The sequence below is a fragment of the Herpailurus yagouaroundi genome, unplaced genomic scaffold (genome assembly GCF_014898765.1).
Source record: "Herpailurus yagouaroundi ecotype Mexico unplaced genomic scaffold, PumYag 192, whole genome shotgun sequence".
In the NCBI taxonomy this organism is placed as follows: Eukaryota; Metazoa; Chordata; class Mammalia; order Carnivora; family Felidae; genus Herpailurus; species Herpailurus yagouaroundi.
The window spans coordinates 17,189,255-17,211,202 of record NW_024412423.1 but is presented as its reverse complement, the minus strand read 5'-3'; the positions used below and the strand labels follow the sequence as shown (position 1 = coordinate 17,211,202).

The following is a 21,948-nucleotide window of genomic DNA, read 5'->3' as shown; positions in this document are numbered from 1 at the left end:
TGAGTACTGGTTCTTAGAGATGATGCAACAAGAGAAGAAAGGATGACTTTCCACTATTCATGTATCTGGAACATCTTCTGATTCTCCCTGTTATCATTTCCACTATGCTACACTGCTATAGACTCTGTTTCCAAAATTTTATTCCTTCAAAGTGAATAAAAACATTAAAAAAAAAAACAAACCAAAAAACAAAATGGAAGGCTGAAAACCTGAAGACTAATACTCTCAATAGCTGTTCCACGCTGTTAGAAATCATTATTCTCTGTTAGACATCAGGCTTTGCATTGGAGAATAAGATCTCTAGAAACCTGATAGCATTAGCCAATGCAAATTAGATTATTCCCTTTCTGCTCCAATATATTAAATGCATAACAGATGACTTCATATTTACATTAATGGGACATGGGCTTGTTAGAGTCTCTGGCTCATGTCACAGGTATTATATGTCATCACGAAAACTCACTCCCTATCCATTAAAAAAGTCTTCAATGATGGAGTCAGAACTGTGATTTCTAAGTCAACTTCCATGTAATCTCCTTCCCAAAGACGGTTTAGATTTATTTTTTTTTTTTAAAGATTTAAAAGAATAATTACCTGCTCCTCTGGTGTGATTAAAATCTCCTTTAATAATTTTGCATGATTTTCCATTGCCATTGCATACACCACAGTGATCTTCCCTTGCAAGGGACCCTAAAAAACCATCACAGCCAACCTTCTGTAACAAGAGATTGACAGTACATTATAAAGTGAGTTTTCTTCCACTTTGGCTTTTTTCACCACTAATTTAGAACGAACCTAGTATCTACACACTAGACACATTTAATTGACAAATGAGCAAAATGTCATATTCTCTGGTGCAAATTAACAGAGCAAGCTCATGTCAAATGATATCATTGGTAAAGTGACCAAATAGCAGGACAGCAATGAGAATATTTTTCTCACAGTAAGAATTAAATGGTATCTTAAAGCAATTTGGAAAAAAACAATATTGAGACAAATGCAATTTATATAAATCCCCAAGGAAATCACATTTCTATTAAATATAACATGATTAATCTACTTCACTCTACTTAACATAGAACAGATATACTCATATATAGAAGGCTTCACTTCTTAAAGTGGTTCCAAAGCAAATGCTCAATTATTAAAGATTAACTTTGTGAAAATCAAACATATGTTTATTTTCACCATAGTTCATGAACAAACATCTATCCTCATGTTCTTTGGCATCTAGCACGGCTGCTGTAAGAAAATATGAACAGCGGGGACATTCATTTTAATTTGCTTCCAGAGGAATTACATTAATATGTATCTTCTGGGATAAAATCATCGACTCCTTTCTAGTGAATAATGCTGGTCTCCCACTGATGTTCAGAAAATATGATTATAAGTAAGTATGCAATGTTCTGCATACTCAAAGGGCAGAAATTAATATGTCAATACTGTCAGAAATAAATGGTTGGATTACACAATTATCCTTAGCCAAGAAGGAGTTGCAAGAGAGATTGATGATACATCCATTTGTAGCAAGTTACAATTATTTTAGAGGAATTTAAAAAACATTATATGAAACAGGAACAAAAACAGGTTTTTTTCCTGTGGTTAGTGTTGGTGGTGCAAGCGGATGATGAATATCCTGAGAAGGCAAAAATCACATTAAACCTGCATAATATAGCATCCTTTCCTTTTATCCAGGGGGATATATCACTGTCAAGAGGTAGCAAAGCAATGCATTAGTAGAGAAGCTTGATCTGCAAATCAAAGCGTATTCAGGGAGAAATAGAAAGAATGTCTGTGGATGAAAGAGGTGGCCACCACAGGAAATTCTCAAAATACAACAAAGGTAGGGTAAGAGCTCACTAAGTGGGAGCCATGAAAAGACCTGAGAGTCCTGGTGTGAGGGGGAAAAAAAAATCTCATTTACATACAAATGAGGACAAATTTACAGTAGAGTGTAGAGTGGTTTTGAAATGAAAAAAAAAAAAAAAAAACACCAACAACTCTAATGCTCTATCCCTAGTTTGTTTCTTGGCAAATACAATAAACCCAATAAATAGTAGTTAAATGACTGAATAAATTAGTACTTACTGGTTTATTAATTTTTTTCCAACCCTTGTAACTGGGATACTATAATTCTGTCCACCTAATATAAAAGCCAGGGATAGACATAATGTCATAGCTCAACAATCATGGATTTTAAAAATAAGAATCAAAGATTTTTTATTTTGTAATTTAGTGTCAAGTACCCATACTTATCACAATATGCTTATATATCTCCAGACATTGAGGATGAATGCCTTTGAGAAGGTAATGTAATTTAATTGGGGTGGCCACCTGAAATACCACTGGTGTCCTGGAGATGGGCAGATAACATAATACAGAAGAGAGCTTTTTCTATCCTTTTCTGGGACAGAAATATCACGGAGACAAAATGGGTCACGAGGAGAAAGCTATTTTCTTCTTTTTTTTAAATTTTTAAAGTTCACTTATTTATTTTGAGAGAGAGAGAGAGCACAGGGGAAGGGCAGAGGGAGAGGGAGAGAGAGAATCCTAAGCAGGCTCTGCACTGTCAGCACAGACCCTGATGTGGGGCTCGAACTCACAAACCATGAGATTATGACCTGAGCCAAAACCAACAGTCAGACACTTAACCAACAGAGCCACCCAGGCACCCCAAAAGCTATCTATTTTCAACTGCCCTTCTTTGTCCCTCTCCAAGTATACAATTGTACATTCAGTTTTGGTGCTATGTATTTTGTGTAGCGAAACCCGAAAAACAGGAGGTCGTCAGAAAGAAAAAAGTAGCATGCTTTTAATTATATGGAAAGACTGAATGTAGCATTTTAGTTAAAAGCCAGAATGTTGAAGTATTCCAACTCTGTCAGAAGTCACAATCCATTTCGTGGAACTTAATTGTAACCATCAGATTCACGTGGCACTTACGCAGAATTTTTTTTGTTGCTGTTGTTTTAATTTTGATGTCTAGCTAGGAACTCTGTAAAAATATCTAGCTTACACAATACTGTTAAGTGAAAACATGGGCAATTTAGGCTATTGTATTTAGCATATACAGTTAGGAAAATGCCTTTTTTTGAAAAATAAATGCATTGAAGACAAACTTTAATCTGACAGACTTACATACAGTAACGAAATAAAGTTAAAAGCTTTAACTGCACAACATTCAGGTCTGAAAACAAAACATGTATAGGTAAATGTCTGCAATGTTTTTTTTTTTTACAGGCAAATGAAAAAATTACATTTCAGGTAACTGACACAAGCTGTTAAAGAATAAAGGAAATTACTATGTAATTATAAGACTGTTTCTTATGCCAATGTATTACATGATTCTGTGCTTTCAATTCTATAGAATGCGGGCAAAACATAAAATCTTAGAGTTGGTAAAGCATTTAAGTTCCATGTTGTTTCCAAGTTTTTACCCAGAGTTCCGTAGGTCTCTACTGGAACACAGGTTGGTCCACCCACACCTTGTACATGTTTTCAAATTTTGGCGCATGTGCATGTGTGTATGTACGCACAGGCGTGCATTTTCTGGGGAAAAAAGGAAACCTTTCATCAGACTCTCAAAGGAGTGTATTGTACAAAAAAGTCAATGACCATTGGTTTACCAACTTCATTTGACAGACTGGTTAATAGGTGTATAACACATTTTCAGTGATTTTCATAAGAATGTCATTTCTTAGTGGCTGTCATGGATTCAGTACCGCTCCACTCAGATGCTTCTTTCCTAACTAAGGGATTTATTTCCTTCCCATGCCCATTAAGTTCATTAGCCAATGGATCTCATCAGAAATTGCCTAGATGGAAGAAAACTGCCTTTCCTAAGGTCCCATCTCCCTCCTAGGGCAGCTTGCATCCAGACACGCGTAGATGCTAAGGGTAAAAAAGTCTGGTTTTCTCACCCCAAATGAGGACAACTCTGAAGAGCCATCCCAGCTTCAATGCTCCTCACATGGTAGCCTGTTGTGACTGTACCATAGCACACTTTCTCCCTGTGCCTGACCCTGGCTCCTTCCCCTCCCAGCATGGATGGTGATCATATAGACACTTGGCATTAACCTCTCCAGTTTATTAATCTCCCAGGGAAAGCCAATTTGAGATAGTGGTAGAATTATAAGCAGCAACTTCTAACTTCTAGCCTTTGATCTCTCCCACTGTCCACACTTGCTATAAGAGAATTTCTACTTTTCTCAAGATAAGTGAAGACTGCATCAATGCATGTAGCAAATGGAAATTTTTTTTAATCTTTATTTTTGAAAGAGAGATAGAGAGAGAGCAAGCGGGGGAGGAACACAGAGAGAGGGAGACACAGAATCTGAAGCAGGCTCCAGATTCTGAGCTGTCAGTACAGAGCCTGATGCAGGGCTCAAACCCATGAGCCGTGAGATCATGACCTGAGCCTAAGCTGGCAGCTCAACCGACTGAGCCACCCAGGTGCCCCAATGGAAATGGTTTTTAAAAAGAAAGATATAAGCAAATGAGATGTTTAAGCATTATAAGAAAACTGAATATATATTTGAAAATCAGTTGTTTCCAGTATGTTGAAAATGCTTCAATATTAAGTGAGTAATAGGATGGATTTTATAGGTTTTTGCCACACAGCTCAGCCTTGGACACAAGATATGGAGAAGTGCAGTGCTTGAATTTTGGGTCTGGAATATTTTGACAGAAAATGCCATTTTAGATGCATAATATTTACACTACAGAATTAAAATCTCAGGGTCTTTCAGCTGGTCATGGATTTTAAGATGATCTAGTCCAAACCCTTGGTTTCTGAAGACAAGGGGTTTCAAAGCAGATCAGACTTGCTCAGGATGACAGCTGAGTGAGAACTAAATCCACAGCTTTTGAGTCTGGGCACAGAGTTTTCCACCATACTGTGCAGCTACCCAAAGGCACTCATAGCCTCCTTCAGCACATAGTCCCCCTTCTTAAATGTCTTACCTGACACCTGCCATTTGCACAGACATCTAATCCCTGATATCCACATGAAGTTCCATCCATTACTTTTTCTGATAGAAGGATAGGCTGTTCTTTCCCAACAGGAGAGCAAAACAAGGCACATGGTTTTTCTACACACAGAGTGGATAAAAAAAAATGAGCACAAGTTACTCCATAAGTATTTTTATCTCAAGCTTTATTTTTCAGAACGTTGTTGAGTACAAAGTATAATTTGATGTGAACTGAGTAATGCAATTCTACAGTAGTTATGAGCGGAAAATGAGAGGACGCCTGGGAAAAAATAGATATCCAATGAATAGTTATCTCCTTAAGAAATATGTCTTCAAATTATTTTCAAAATGTATCACTTATTATTTTCTGGCACCAAACCTCTACCACGTACAAACTGATCACTCTTGCCCGCAGATATTTTACACACCAACCACTGATTTTTGCTCATATCCTTTGGAATGAACTGCCTCTTAAGTACATATCAGAATTCTGCCTATTTCAGATTTACTTATTGATGAAAACTTTCTTCACATGTCACTTCTACATTCCAATACACTAATTTTCAATCCTATACATTTGGCGTTTTCTAATTGCAAACTTACTAAAGGGAGAAAGAAGAATTTCTAAGATGAGCAATTCTCCTAGGATTTTCCATTACAAGGATGTTTAGAAATGCAACAGAATCCCATGAGAACGTTCCCTGGAATGCACATGTGCTAGCTAGGACTCAACTCCCTTTATTGCTTACTCAGAAAGCATGCCAGTATACATGATATGTAGGTTAAGAAACACCATCCTAGGTGGAGAGTGTTTGAATAGCTGGCAGTCTTCTTCAGGGCTTCATTAAGCAAGAAGGTAGGGTGGTTAGAGTTAAAAGGCGTGCCTATCAGGCTCAGTCAAGAGTGGCAAAATATTTTTAAAGTGCTGTTTCTATTTCTAAGTATCCTACAGAAGAACTGTAGTATCTGGTAACACCAGTAGTAGAATTATCCAAATCTGAAACTTCAGAGCAATTTCCATGCTACATTACTACTCTATTGGCTTGATACCAGTCAGGCCCTTTGCTGTTTATTAAGCTCATATAAATAGAATGGAAAATAGTTTACAGTCTTTGACACTGATCTTCGCTTATGTCTTCAGTAAAGTTCCACGTATGCTGATGGGATTCTATAAATACCAAATAACAGCCAGAGGCATGGAACAGGGTATCACTTTGCAAAGAGAAGACAGACAGTTAAATGAGCCTTCAGAATTGAACATTTCAAACAGTTTTCACATGTGGCTTCTGAATACTGCTCTGAACAATTCTGGGGAGTTGGAACATGGCCTTCAATGTGCATGGTTTTGAAATTTTCCTTTAAGATGCCATTATAAGCTGCAATAAAGCATTTCAGTATGCTCTCACACCTCAAAGTAGGTTATGTTTATTCAATGACTGCTTACTATGTCATATCTTTGGACTTAAAAACAGCTGCTATAATTGCAACGCTTTAAAAGTTATATATATATACATATACATGTATATATAAATGTATATATATATAATTCTCTTCCGGAGTTTTCATTGAAGAGAGGAGCAAACCAAATATATGAATAATGTGGAAAGGAGTTAGTCTAGAAAATTCCATTCACATTCCAAGTGAGAACTCAGATAAAAATCTTTCTATTTCTTCTTTTACAGCATATTGTCAATTCACTGTGCTTTACAGATGACATAAACATTTGACACCAATCTTCCTTCCTGGAGTATACCCTTGAGATTGTGACATTATAGTGATCCTTGTAACAAGCCAGTACTTCCTTGGCAGGCAGGCTTTGTCTTGATTTAAGAGACCAACCCTTTCCAAGATATGCATTAAACATGGATTTCAGCCAAATTTCAGCACAGTGTATGTAAAACACCTGAATGCTAAAGCCATGCATCTTTTTTCTCTAAAAATAACTGTTCACTATGGCATTGATACCCTGTATTTAATTTGCCTAGCCACAGATTCATGTATTACATAAGAATAACAGAAAAATTCCCTTGCATTTTAAGGTGTCATATGTTATTAAGACTTGGAGTTTTTTTCAAAGAATTAGATGTTTCAATTTCTTCCATAGTGCTATATAACGCAAAGACCACGGTTGTGTACTTTCTTTATGCTATGGACCAACATGTTTGATTGATATGTGTCACAAAATTATAAAAAATGCTAACCTGCTAATTATGTTTATTGTGGATCGTTCTGATGATACACATCATTTTATAAGAGGTAGGGGCTTTTAAAATTGTGATTTCCACTGGCTTTAATATTTTAAATTGGCCCCCATCCAATCCCAATTTTTTTTTTTACACTCTGGAGAAAATCTGTTTCCTCTGTCTTATTTCACATATGAATGAACAGGTTTCAAATGAATTTAATATTATCAAATTGAACAGCCAGTTAGAGGCAGAGATAGGATTGACCCTCAAGTGATCTGATGATGATTTTCATTATTTGAATAGTCATATTGTTCCTACTATAAAAAGGTATGGCATATATATTCAAAATTATGCAACAAATACTCACCAGAAGCTTAATATTTGCAAGTCTGTCCACTCAGCACAGACATAGAGAGAGTACAGACACCTCAAAATCTGCTACAATAAGGTGCTTGTGAGGAGCACATACCCAATTTGGAGGATCAGGGAGATTCTTTTTTCCTAGAGGACCTGACATAAACTGAGTCCAAAAAAATCAAGAGCCATATTTCAGGGAAATAAATGGGGAGAGACAGACCAAAGCCTGAGAAAGAAAAGGTATTAGGCTGAGAAACTAGCACGTGTACAGGCCCAGGCACAAGAGAGCACACTGTGCGTGAGGGATGGACTGGAAGTCGCCTGTCTGTGCTGGAGGACACAGAAGGGGACGGTGACCCCAGGCAAGAGAAGATAAAGGGACGGTCACGCAAAGGGCCTTAGCAACCAGAGGCAGTTACATCTGACATTGGTCCCGAGAGCAGCGGGGCTCACGGAAGGGTGCCACATGGCACAGTGGTTGACATATCCAGCCTTTAAAGGGCCAGTCTGGCTGAAAAGCGGAGCACGGGCTGTAGAAGACCGGCGAGAGAGGGGAGGAAGGTGTTTGAGAATCCAGTGCAAACGTGAACAGATGTTCTGGCAGGAGAACGCTTTGGACAAAGAGGGTTTGCTACTTGATTACAGGCATGGAGACTGAGGAAGAATGGTCCTAGCTTAGCTTGGGAATGAGACCGATCGTGACACCGTTCCATGTGACGGAGCACAGGGAGAGAAGCAGATGCAGGACTGGGACAGGAAGGAAAGGGGCATGCTGAGTTAGAAATAATGAGACGTTGAGTGAAGATGTCCATGCAACGGATGGGTAAGCAACGAAGGGGCTCAGGACAGAGAGATCTGGGTGGGAGATAAACATCTGTGTTCCTTTGGCATACGGATGATAAATAAGCCTAGCGAATAAAGCATTATTATCCCAAGGAGATCACTAGAAAATTCATTCACCTACCTTATTAAGTGCCTACTCTGTTTAGGTACTGTTCGCAATGTTGAACATATAGCAATGCAAAAACAGGATAAACCCTGTTCTTCCAATAATTATGGGGCACATATAATAAACAAATGTAGGGGTGCCTGGGTGGCTCAGTCGGTTAAGCATCCGACTCTTGATTTCAGCTCAAGTCACGAGCTCATGGATAGAGTTTGAGCCCTGCATCAGGCTCGGTGTAGACATTGTGGAGCTTGCTTGGGATTCTCTCTCCCTTTCTCTCTGCCCCTCCTCTGCTCACTCTCTTTTGCTCTCAAAAAATACAAAAACTAAAAAAATTTTTTTTAAATACACAAAATGGAAAAGTATCATGGCAGATGATGGTGAGTTCTGTGAAAAAAAGAATAAAGCAAGGAAAGGAAAGGGATTGAGTTATTATTTTACAAAAAACCTAAAGGAGGTGAGAGAATGAAGTACACAGATACCTGGAGATGGTGTTACAGCAGGGAAAGCAGGGGTTTTCAAGACACTAGGACCTATTCTAGGCAGAGCAAGTGAGCCAGTATGGGTGGAAGTGTGATGGGGAACAGAAGGGATGAGGTCAGAGGGTCAGAGGAAGCCAGGTAGCAGAGATCCTTCTAGGCCCTTAGAAGGAATGAATGTGGGCTTTCAGTGAGCTGGGAAGGTACTGGAGGGTTTTGAATAGAAGAATAACAGGAAATGACTGACAATTTAGATGTATCACTCTGGCTCTTGAGACTGAAGGAGAGCACAGGCATGAAGACCAGTTAGAGGGCTACTGCAATCACGGGGACAGAGACACTGGCTTGTGCCAGGGTTGGAGTTCTGGTGATGTTTGGAAATGATAAGACTCTGGATGTATTTTAAAGGTAGGGCTCATATCCATAAAAATAATGAAATCTTGCCATCTGCAACAAAATAGACAGATCTAGAGAATATAATGCTAAGTGAAATGAGTCACAGAAAGACAAATCCTATACAATTTCACTCAAATGTGGAATTCAAGAAACAAAATGAATGAACAAATAAAAAAAGAGACAAACCACAAAAGAGACGCTTAACTGTACAGAACTGATGGTTACTGGAGGGGAGGTGGTGGGAACATGGATGAAACAGGTGAAGGGAATTAAGAGTACATTTAACTTGATGAACCCTGAGTAATATATAGAAATGCTGAATCACTGTATCATACACCTGAAATTAATATAACACTGTACGTTAACGACATAGAATTAGAAAAAATGAGGCTCATGTGACCTTACTGATATTTTGAACATAGAGTAAAAGAAAAGAAAACAATGATGACTCCAATGTTTTGTCTAAGCATCTAGAAGGAGGCAATTACCATTTATTAAGAGGGCAGCGTGAACAGAAGATTGTGCTGTAATTTCCTCTCACCTGAGGAAGCAGTAGGATTGGAGGCCATCATGGCAAAGAGAGCATGACATGTTTGAGGCAGGAAAACAAGAACAGGATCTGGAGTTGAGAGTGACAGGGAGCAAGGTTCTAGATGAGACATGAGACAAGAGAAGAGAGCAGATTACCTCCTCATCCTCCTGCTACCAAACACAGAACACTACTGTCTGTCGTGGAGTGATCTGCCTTGTTGTTTGGCTGTTTCCATTAGTGCTTGTGTGCTCAGAAGCTGATCCTGAGAGAGGGGTTTTGTCAGATGGGTGCACTGAAATTGATGAACAACGGAATTCAGGCTGTTGATAGGAGGGTTACTGAAATGATGGAAAAGCACAGTCCAAACTGACTAAGGGGAGAAATAAGGACAAGAAACACTGACGGTCAGTTAAATGACAGAATTCACAAACATATTTGGTAACTGTAGCTCAAATCCAGAGCTCACCGACCACGGGCAAGAACTATTTCTTCTTTTTTTTAAAAAAATTTTTTTTATTTATTTATCTTAAGTTTTAAATGTTTTTATTTAAAACTTCTTTAATGTTTACTTTTGAGAGAGAGAGAGAGAGAGAGAGAGAGAGAGAACTAGTGGGGAAAAGACAGAGAGAGAGGGAGCTGTGAACACAGAGCCCAGAGCAGGGCTCAAACCCATGAACTGCAATATCATGACTTGAGCTGAAGTTGGACACCTATTTTGACTGAGCCACCCTGCTTCCCTAGTTGTTTGTTTGTTTGTTTGTTTGTTTGTTTATTTATTTATTTATTTATTTATTTATTTATTATTTTATAGAGGGAGAGTGCTCTAGTGGGGTTGAGGGGCAGAGGGAGAGAGAAAGAATCCCAAGCAGGCTCCATGCTCAGCGCAGAGCCACACGCAGGGCTCAACCCCATAACCTTGGGATCATGACCTGAGCTGAAATCAAGAGTCGGAGGCTCAATCAACTAAGCCACCCAGGTGCTCCAGAACTATCTTCTTAAGTAATAAGTTTAAACAACAGTTGCAAAAATAGTACAGAGAGGTCTCATGTACCTTTTCCCCAGTTAACCCCAGTGGCTACACTTTCATAACTAGAGTACAATAGCAAACCCAGGAAACTGACATCAGTACATGTATGTGTATACTTCACTGATCACATGCGTAGATTTTACAACCACCACCACAATCAATATCTGTAAGTATTTTACCAGCACAAACTTCTACTTTATGTTACCCCTAGGTAATAGCACCCATTCCTCTCCCCGCCTTCATCCCTAACTCCTGGCAACCTTTAATCTGTTTTCTATCCCTGCAGTTTTATCATTTCGAGAATGTTACATAGGTGGAATCACAGAATATGTGATGTTTTGACATTGGCTCTTTTCACTTAGCATAATGCTCTGAAGCCCACCAAGTTGCTTCATATCCATAGTTCCTCTTATTGCTTCAGAGTATCCCATGGTGTGGATGTACCTCAGTGTGTCTGACAATTCAGGGTCTCAGGACTTTTTTGGTTGTTTCCAGGTTTTAGCTATCAAAAATAAAGCTGCTACGAACATTTGGGTATGGGATTTTTTTTAAGGTTGTAAATTTTTATTTCTCTGGGGAAAATGCCCAGGATTGTGTTTTCTAAGTTGTATGATAACTGTATGCTTAATTATTGAAGAAACCACCAAGCTATTTTTCAGAGTGGCTGTACGATTTACATTCCTATCAGCAACGTAGAAGATCCAATTTCCCCTCATCCTCACCAGCATTTCATATTGCCACTCTTTTAAAATTGAAGTTAATCTAATTGGTATGCAATAATATACACCACATTAAAATAAATACTTGTAGTCAATGCTTGTGATTGTTATATGTATTAAATAAAGGTTGGAAAAGGAGAGCTCTGAAATACTTAGAATATAATCTGTATAATGTGTAAAATAACCATGAGTAAAGCACCTTGCAAATCCAGAAGTCTGCTTAACTAAGATGGCGGTGACCTGGTTACTCATACCTTCATCCATGACAGCTTGCCACTGAAGACCATGCTTTGGGTATGAAGTTCTAACACTATAGGCCTGACATTGCCAGTCTCTGAATCCAGGCAAACCTGCAGGACAAGGTGGATTCTCACATATTCTGTATTGTTTTCTGGGACCATTACAATCCCTTGCTTCAGAACCTAGCCTAGAAAAAATAGTACAAATAATCAATTTTATCTTTTTTTTACGTTAACCCTCACTTCAAAAAAATTAAAAGGCATTAAGTTAATAAGGTATAATCCTTTATATTAGATCATCTACTTTTGAAAATGTGGACACGTTAAGTGATCGCTAATAGCAGGAAATCCATATGCTTCTTAAAACCTTTCCACTTAACTTGCCATGACTATGATACAGAACGTTTGTATCGTTGTAACGTTTTCACATACTTTCTCTAAAATTGCTTGTGAAGGCATTGGGCCACTGAGCCCAAACCAACGGTAGAAGTACAGAGCTGAAATGATTTTTTTGCATGCTTTCCTGGGATCACTCTAGAAGGATGGGGTTGAGCGAGTGGACCCTGTAAGGTTCCCCATCTGCACACGTGCTCAGCACGTCTTGAGTTTTCAACATTTCACTTCTATTGACGTTGATTTTGTTCTTCTCCTCTCCTTTCCCGAAGTCCTGCCATCTTCCCGCCTTCTCACTGTCCCCTTAAATGGTGACTTACTTTTCCTAATGCAGGTCTCCCTGCTCCTTTAAACACAACAGTTTAACAGTTTATTTGATTCACTCAAGAAACTACCCCATGTAATGTTTAATTATTTGTTAGTAGAAGGGTTGGTCTTATTTTCTTCTCACAAGGGACATTTTATATAAAATAAATACTTTGAGGGACTTTGCTGCTTTCCAGCGTGGGGTAGGGTCTGAGGTCTGCCTTCCAACACCGTTTGTCAGGAAAACCTTTGCATTTGAAAATTCAAGAATAAAATGCCCTCCCCCAATGCAGGAACTTTGCGTTTACCCAGGACATTTGCGCTCTCGACTGCTGATCCCAGAACTGCAGGTTCGGCTACAGGGACTCCACATGCTCCACTCTCCGGCCACATGTCCAGGTGCTGAGGTCCTGGTGGTACATTCTCCAGCCTTACACCACTATTCCAAAAGTTATGTCTTAGGTGAACAAATCAGGGCACAACGGAAAATCATTCACTGGCCTACAGAGTCACTGGAATTGTGATTAAATCAGGTCTACTAAAGCCCCAAACATGTGGATTGAAAAAGACCAAAAAATAAGTTGGCACTTGCTTCTTGTCAATAGCAATACAATGGTCCATTCTCATACAGTCTTGTTGTGAAAACAGCACACAGATATTTGCAACACAGCCCTGAGATTTCAGTCCTTATATCATAAGGAGAGGGGGTAAAGAAGGAACTTGGGGTGGCACAGCCAGGAAAGAAAAACCAACACATTCTAAGAAACAGAACAATTTAAGAGGGACAAACCACAAAAGCATAGAGTCATATATAGGAATGGAAAATAGCACATGAATGTTCTTCCACAACTGGAGTGGAACAGACATTTCAGCAAACTTAGCAACTGAGATGTGAAGACCCAGTGGTTTTCTTCCCCTTGTAATTAAAATTTTTTAAAGTATGGTTTAATTTTAGCACTTTCCTTTTTCTGAAAGAGTTCCCATCAAACCTAAGCATTAACATTAACAGCAAGTTTTCTTTGGACAGTGGTTTACTTGGATGACTTAGGTAATAGGATGCTTGGGAATTCTGTAACTTCTTTCCAATTATTCGGCAGCTTATTTTTTATCTGTTAACTGAGAAAGATAACCGTGAAAGAAGGGAAAGGAATGTGCTCATTCTCTTGTTTATATTTACATTTTCATTTACTTTAAACAAAGGCAGCAAAAGAGGCAGTTTCTGTGGTCACTGAGGAATGGTTGCTAGGACTTGGAAGATAAATTATAATAATTCCTCCTTATTTCTGAAAAATCAGATATATGATGGTCATAGCAAACATGTTAAAAGTAAAATTATTTGAACAAAGTCATGTTGAGAACAGTAAGTTAATATTGGCAAAATTTAGATTAATGACTGTATAATGATGGGGGTCGAGCAAGCTGATCCTTCGGACTTAATGGCAACATGATTTTATACGGGATTTTGCAGAAATTGCAGAAACACTCTCATCTTTAAGTTTCCGAATTCAAAATGTGAATAATCATTTACTTAACAGATTTTGCAGGAGTAGAATGAAGCACTACGCATAATGCACAGCCCACACTAAGGACTTAGTAAAGATTAACAATAATTAACAATGATACTGATAAATTGTATATACCATTATATTAACATGTTAGTAAGTTTCCAGAAATCTAACCAAAATTTTATTCATCCTGATCTTATCCATATTTCTTTAAAATTTATTTGAGAATATGTTTTTAAGTTATATTTTTAGAAAAGAGAATTCAGAAAACTGTATGACATAATTTTGTGTGAGCCCAGTCAATGCTTTTCTATGCAATAACACAATTAGTTCCCGTAGATTTTTTTTCCCGATGTCAGTTTTTAAATTCAGCCTCTTTTAGACTCAAGATGTTTACATTTTTTTTTAATGTTTATTTATTTTTGAGAGAGACACAGACTGACTGTGAGTGGGGGAGGCACAGAGAGAGAGGCAGACAGAATCAGAAATGGGCTCCAGGCTCTGAGTTGTCAGCACAGAGCCCAATGTGGGGCTGGAACTCAGGAGCCGATAAGTCATCACCTGAGCTGAGGTCGAATGCTCAACCAAATGAGCCACCCAGGTGCCAGCCCCACATGGGATTCGAACTCAGGAGCTGGGAGATTATGACCTAAGCTGAAGTCAGAAGCTCAACTGACTGAGTCACCCTGGCACCATTAGACTCAAGAATTTTTAAATCTATGCTCAAAAAAAAAATCTCAACAACTAATAGTGTATTGACAGGCATATTACACTGAGATTTTGTATGAAGATTGTCATTAAATTCAGATTTTGGGTGAATACAGAGTCTGAAAATTGCAGAAAGGGGAAAAACATCCTTTTAAACAATTTACTGGCTTTAAAGATTTAACAATGTACTGCCCTTTCACACACACACACACACACACACACACACACACACACACACACACAATCCAGCGTGAAAGGTGTCAAACTTCAATTGGTCCAATTGTTTTGGCCTACTTGAAGGGTGTTTATTTTCCTATAGGGCATACCATAGCTCCTTGCTCATTTAGCAGCACACTGGCATTGAAAGGCTGGGCTCAGGTTCACAGCACACTGAAACTCTGCTGGGAAAGACCAGCATCTGGACTTGTACATCATTTAACCTAGACCACACTGGGCAGATGAAGACAAATGGAAACAGATATGGAAGCTACATTTGCATAACACAAATCGGTGAAATCTGAAGAAAGAATTGCATAATATTTAAAGTTCATCACCTTGCAGAGAACCAACACTCTGGATGAAACTATGGAGAAACTGCCTTTGTGTCTTCTAGGTGATGCTGTTTTTCAACACAGAGGAAAGTGCTGAATGTTTTGTTTAAATCATTATATAATATATTCCATTTGGTTTATACATTAAAATGATCCTAATGATGCTTTTTATATATTTTCTCGCAGCATATTTTGCTTTATTTGTATTTTTTTAGCCTCAAAAGAAGATGCTATGCATGGCTTAAAAAGCTCAAAATTTGTCATGTCTACTAATTCAGTCTGATTTATGAAAATGCTAAGGAAATATATAATAAAGGATATTTCTGGCACAGTACATGACCTAAAAAATTGCCTGTAGTTCCATTCTATCAAATTTCTATGTGGACATATGTCTAGGAAGTTCATGAAAACATCTGATTGGAAGAGGTCTGTGATGATGTCAAAGGGAACATCATTCTCTAATCAAATCTTCTACAGAGACTGAGGAGACCAGAGGGGGAGAGAAGCCAATAAACTCTCTAAATATGCAAATTTGATTGTAAGGATATTACAGTCTTTATATTTTCAACAAAGGATGATGTTGGTCATTTCAAGAGGCTCAACTTAAGCAAGTAAATAATAAAATATATTATGTAGAATTCTTCAAAACAGGTTAAAATTTTACTAAATTTTTATTCAACTTTCCTTTCCCCTCCCCAAGTTCCTAGTAAGTATTGTCAGTGAAAAAACATACATGTCTTGGTTTTTGCCAAATCATTTATCAAGTCTTTAACATCTGTTCAATGTAAATGTAAACACAGATGATAGTAGTATAAAGAGAAAAAGAGAAGAAAGAAAACAGGCTGTTTTTAATTTGGAAAATGCTGAGTATAAATAGTAGATAAATCCCCATCTTTCTAATTATTTTAAATCATAAAATTCTGTACGCACCTTCAGACTTAATTATATACTCTTGGATGAACTAGTTATACAGCTGGATTCACATCACTACACTGTACACATTATAAAAAATTACAACATTTTGTAATGAATTATAAAAAAAAAAATGCCCAGCTTTGTTTCTTGGTTTGCAATGCACAAAGCTAGCAGGGTTTTGTGTGAGGTTGGATGCATTCAAATATTATAGCACTTCAGCACTCATCTGCAGAGTGTTGGAAGCTATTTTCATGATGGCTCCTACAAAAGCTGGGACAGATGGCTATTTGAAGAAGCCCACATGGCCACAGGAACTGAGAAGTTCATTAGTTATTTCAATACACAATGCATTACAGAACCACTAACAGATATTGTTACCACAATTAGAGGGAAATAAAACATTTTCCTTTGGATGAGCAATTATAAATTTGATTGTTACAAGAGTACGTTTATTTTAGAGAATTCAAGTATGCAAATTATTCTCATAAGTATCAGAAGAAAAAACAATGGTAGAGAAATGTGTAGGACATCAGTTTATAAAAATGAAGAGATTTTTATATTGCTAAAGCAGAACTAAATGAGATGAATGGTCTGTGTGAAGTTTGGAGAAGTAATGGCTAAATGTTTGGTTATCTCTGTTTATTACTGTTTTTGTGTTTCAGGGATGATAAAAATTATTGCTGGTGCAGAGTTTTATGATGCCAGCAATAAATTATACAGCATAATACCATGAGGCTTGCCCAGTATGCACATATTATTGTACTTTGGTGTATAACTTAAAAAAAAAATAAAACCAACCCAAATTCAGACACTCCGTATAAACTCACAGAAAAACATCTGACACAGTCTGTAAACAACTGGCTGATAATTCACAGAAATTCCCTTTCAAGAAACCATTTCCTTATTGATTACATCTAGTGATAAAACATTGCTAGCCTTAAAAATACTCTGTATTTTTAAAATGTTACATTTTTTTTAGTTAAAGATCTCAGAGAAGTAATAAATGATTACATGCTCATGACAAACAAAATAAAAAATGTCTAGGAAAAAGTCGTATTTATCCTCAGCTCCCCTGCTTTCATCCATCAAACCTATTTCCCTTCCAAGAGCTAACTATTAAATACAGTTTGGAGTTTACATTTTCAAACCATTTTCTATGAATTTAGGAATATATACCCTGTGTGTGTGTGTGTCTGTGTGTGTGTGTGTGTGTGTGTGTGTGTGTGTGTGTGTGTTCAAAACTTTTTTTTTTGGTAAATTTCAAATGGTATCATAAAGTATCAATTTTTCTGATGTGCCTATGTATTAACCAACATGTCTTATAGATCTCTTCAGTCTGTATGTATATGTATCTACCTTATTCTTTTAACAGCTACATTGTAACCATTCCTCACCTCATGAATATTTTCATGGTTTCTCACTCCTCACCATTGCAAATTGCATCCTTACATAAGCATTTGTGTGTGTGTGTGTGTGTGTGGTATTTCTATTGTGTCCATTGTTAAAAACAATGTGCTTTTAAACTACCACTCTATATTACTTCATTTTTTTCACTAAGTATTTCACTCCCAGTAACCTTTATGTTGTTGTTTCTTTTTAAATGTAATAAAAATGTATGTTCTGCAGAGGCAAGGTTTCAGATCTCACATCTAATTCCCTTCACAGAATAAAAATTAGAAAATAATATGAGTTACTGAACTGTAATCTTTTGATTAACTACAATTATACATTTAGATGAGAGCTATCTCCTTCAGATCCTTTCACAGAAATTATTTTTCCACAGCAATAATTTTGATATGGAAATCACAAGAAATTTAACTTTTCAACACCAATTATCTTAATATGTAAATGTGTACTAATAAATTCCTATAACTTCAAGAAGCACATTAAACAACTCAGACAGCCAAGTATTTACTAATCTTTAAAATATCAATTAGAGGGGCGCCTGGGTGGCTCAGTCCGTCAAACATTTGACTTTGGCTCAGGTCATGATCTCACAGTTCATGAGCTCAAGCCTTGCGTCAGGCTCTGTGCTGACAGTTCAGAGCCCGGAGCCTGCTTCAAATTCTGTGTGTGTGTCTCTCTCTCTGCCCCTTCCCCACTAACACTCTGTCTCTGTCTCTGTCTCTCTCTCTCAAAAATAAACATTAAAAACTAAACTAAACTAAACTAAAAATAAAATAACATGTCGATTAGAATATTTTACTTATGATTCTTGAAATGACAAGGAAAAATTATCCTCAGTCGCTCTTCTGGGACAATGTTTTATACCTGAAAGGACTCATCAGCTCTGCAAGTTCTCCTATTTATGCTATTGTTTGTCATCATTTTACCTGTGTTTAATTTAATAAATTCATTTTTTGGCGAAACTAATACATACATCCTTCAACATTGTTGTAATCAAACACAATAAAAAATAACTGCATTTATATTAACAAAATGACCAAGATGTGAAACACATAAAAGTAAACAGTGAAAATGAATGAAATGCTGAAAGCTTTATAGATACTGAAAGTATTTCACTAGTGTTGAGATGGATAAATATGCAACGGGCAGAAGGAGATGTGAATTTCTTGAGTTTCATTCACTATTCTTACTAATTACAGATGGGTCACGTGACTTACCTTACCAGCGTCACAGTCCGTTCCATCCATGGGTGGATCGAGCTTGGTTCTGCATTCTTTCTCACCCTCTACCTTGCACCACAACCCTGTGCAAATAAGATGCTGAAAACAAGGCCACAATAACTCATAAGGAGGAGGCATCACATTTTTGATGTGAAGTCAATAAATTTTGGAAAAAAATGACTTTGACAGAACAAGAAATTGTTGGAAGAAAAACAAGCTCTAGGTACTTTGCATTTACAATTATAGTTGAATAGCATAGGCTTATTTATAGTGATGAGAATGTTGATACATAAGAACAGAAAATCTGTTTAATATGTTTCATTGTCTTTACATTTCTTTAAAACACATGTGATTATGGGGTGCCTGGGTGGCTCAGTCCGGTAAGTGTCCGACTTTGGCTCAGGTTGTGATCTCTGATTCACGGGTTGGACACCTGCATCAGGCTCTGTGCTGGCAGCTCAGAGCCTGGAGCCTGCTTTGCCGATTCTGCCTCCCTCTCTCTCTGCCCTTCCCCTGCTCGTACTGTGTGTCTCTCTCTCTCAAAAATAAATAAAACATTAAATTTTTTTTTTTAAAAACTGCATGTGATTATGCAAGACTAAGTAGCCATAACAGACCAGCGTGAGCTAAAAACCATTATTTATACTATTCTAGAAACCAGGCTGGAAGAATAAAAGTGAAGCGTTTGTGGTATGAATTTAGGGCCTGCTCTCTTAAAGCCTGTCGTCACTTATGCTCCATTTTATGCTTAAAAATTACAGGATTATTTAATCCCATAGCCTTAGCTCTTGACACATTGCAGACTCTGAATGGGTATGTTTTTGTTATCAGTCATTTTTACCTCATTCTGAATGAGTTCTAGATCTCCAGGCTACAATCAACTTTTTCTGGGGAAAAGTTAGAGGGAATAACAAATACTGGGATAAGGCAGCAGAGACATAGCAACAGTGAAAGGAGAGAACTTCGCGGAAATGCAGGAGGGAAGACCGTCAGAAACCTACGCCATAGCTCTAGCCACTGCCAGCACGGAGACATAGTGAAGCACACGACACATCCACATTTTAACTGTGATTAATGTAGAGTGAAGATGGCTGTGTTACTCCCTGTCCAGATACATGGAGAAGTAAGTGGAAGAGAACAGATCAATAAAGACAACAAGTAACGGCAATGTGAACAGCGCAGTCACGTTAAGTGTGAGAAGACCAGTGTACTGGGAAAAGGCATGTAACGGACGGGAGTAGTGAACAAGGATTTTAAAGAGGGACGGACCAGATCTGGATTGCCAGGAAGGGTTAGGAACTCTGTATTTGGAGGGAAAAAGAGGCCACTCAGCAGTGGTCCAGCAGGTTGATAAGACAAAAAGGCTATTTTAGGAGGCTTATGCTGATGGTGTATGCAAAACAGACTGAAAATCACTGCAAAGTAAAAATTAACTAATGACCCGAGTCTATTAAATACTTTGGAAAAGGTATATTTAAATGAACATTTTAAACAGGTCAGTTACAATTCCAATACTGAATTTGTCACAAGGCCTGAAATATTATTTTCCTATTCTTCCTTTCTTTAAAAATACAGATTTCTGAAGTGTTTGTAAGCTCTTAAAAATTATACAGTGTCTGGCAAGAGTGGGATAGATTTTATTCATTTTACTTTATCTGCTGGGATAGTTTTTCTGCTTCAAAATATTTTATCCAAATAGATCTTACTATATTTAGGAGATGATTCAGCTTAATGTAAGTGCTTTATTTACACGTATCATTTACCAAAAATTCATCTAGGGATTTATTTTAAAGAATGCCAATGTCTAAATCAAATTGTTTCTTTGCAATATTTTAGACTCTTTAAAATAAACAGATAGGTTGTTTATCATGTACTTTTGTGCACACATTTATATCTCAATGAATGGCTCTCTAACCTGGGAATTACAGTTCCTAAATGTAATTTTGCCCCTTACTACCTTTCTGTGAAGGATGTCTTATAATCATGGGATCAAATGCTGAATTTTCCAACAAAGAAAAACTGCTTCATGTGTATTCAATAAATTTTGCTTTATGTGTATTATAAAATGAGTTATTTTTGTCAAGTTTGTTAGTTAACAAAGGCATATTGAACAAAAAAGCAAATCTTCTATATTGTAATTTTATAATCATACTTGCTTGTTGAACACTGTTGGTGGTCTAAATTCTGACCTTCACCCATTATCTGCTATTCAAAACAGCAGGTACTCTAATTGATTCCCACTTGAGTCAGTGGGAACATAAAAGCAAACTTGGCAGCTGTTCAAGATAAGCACAGTCATGAAGAATAAATCTCTCATAGAGGAGATCTCTTTACTCTTTATGTTCTGCCGGTCCAGGGATCTTTTGGTAAGTAAGTTACAGCCTCATTCTTGAAAATGACTCAGATTCTGGGTTTCAAACTGAACCATCAAAAGTAACACAGGAAAATGGGTGTGATAGGAGAGCTATGTTATATCGAGCCTTTTCTTCAGATAAAAAAGGGCAAGAACCAAACACTCCACGTGTTAGGCTAGAGTCAAATACGTTTTTGCAATTTAATTGCTGAAACCACTTCATGTATCAATTAAGAGAAGAACTTTAAAACTTCAAACACTTTGCACAGGAATCCAGAAATGCACACCTCAGCTGTTCCTAGAAAACGAATAAATAACAATACTCTTTTTAAAAATTCTTCCATAATAGGAAAAGACCATTAAAAGCATATAATAGGAATTTCAATGTTTATCTCAAGTAGGCTTTTAAAATGTTTACATGAAAATATTATATGTTTTAAAAGAAATTATTTAAGTGGAAGATTAATTGCCCATGTATAAAAAATTATAAATTTTATCTTCGATAACCTATACTCATATCTTTCTTTATAGCAAATAGACATTAAGATATTCTGAAATTTATGTTAAAATAAAAAAATCTTAAGTGCATGCATACGGAAGTAACAATTAAATCTTGTACATGTAACTTCTCGTTCTTCCACTAATTATCTTCCAAAATACAATTTCAGTATTTGATAGCAAATGTAATTCAGTATGGGATAATACTTTTAAAAATATTATTTTCCACCACAGAACACTG

At 37.1% G+C, this 21,948-nt stretch overlaps 1 protein-coding gene across 1 annotated transcript in view; it reads right to left on the bottom strand.

The window, feature by feature from the left end:
- Window positions 1-21,948, bottom strand: part of ADAMTS19 (ADAM metallopeptidase with thrombospondin type 1 motif 19) — a 241,183-nt gene that overhangs the window by 72,383 nt on the left and 146,852 nt on the right. Inside the window, exons 12-16 of the mRNA XM_040444385.1 lie at window positions 18,854-18,955; window positions 12,859-12,989; window positions 11,867-12,039; window positions 4,963-5,090; window positions 595-715 (exon numbers count right to left, since the gene is read on the bottom strand). Of these exons, the coding sequence (XP_040300319.1) occupies window positions 595-715; window positions 4,963-5,090; window positions 11,867-12,039; window positions 12,859-12,989; window positions 18,854-18,955 (655 nt within the window). The remainder of the gene's footprint in view (window positions 1-594; window positions 716-4,962; window positions 5,091-11,866; window positions 12,040-12,858; window positions 12,990-18,853; window positions 18,956-21,948) is intronic.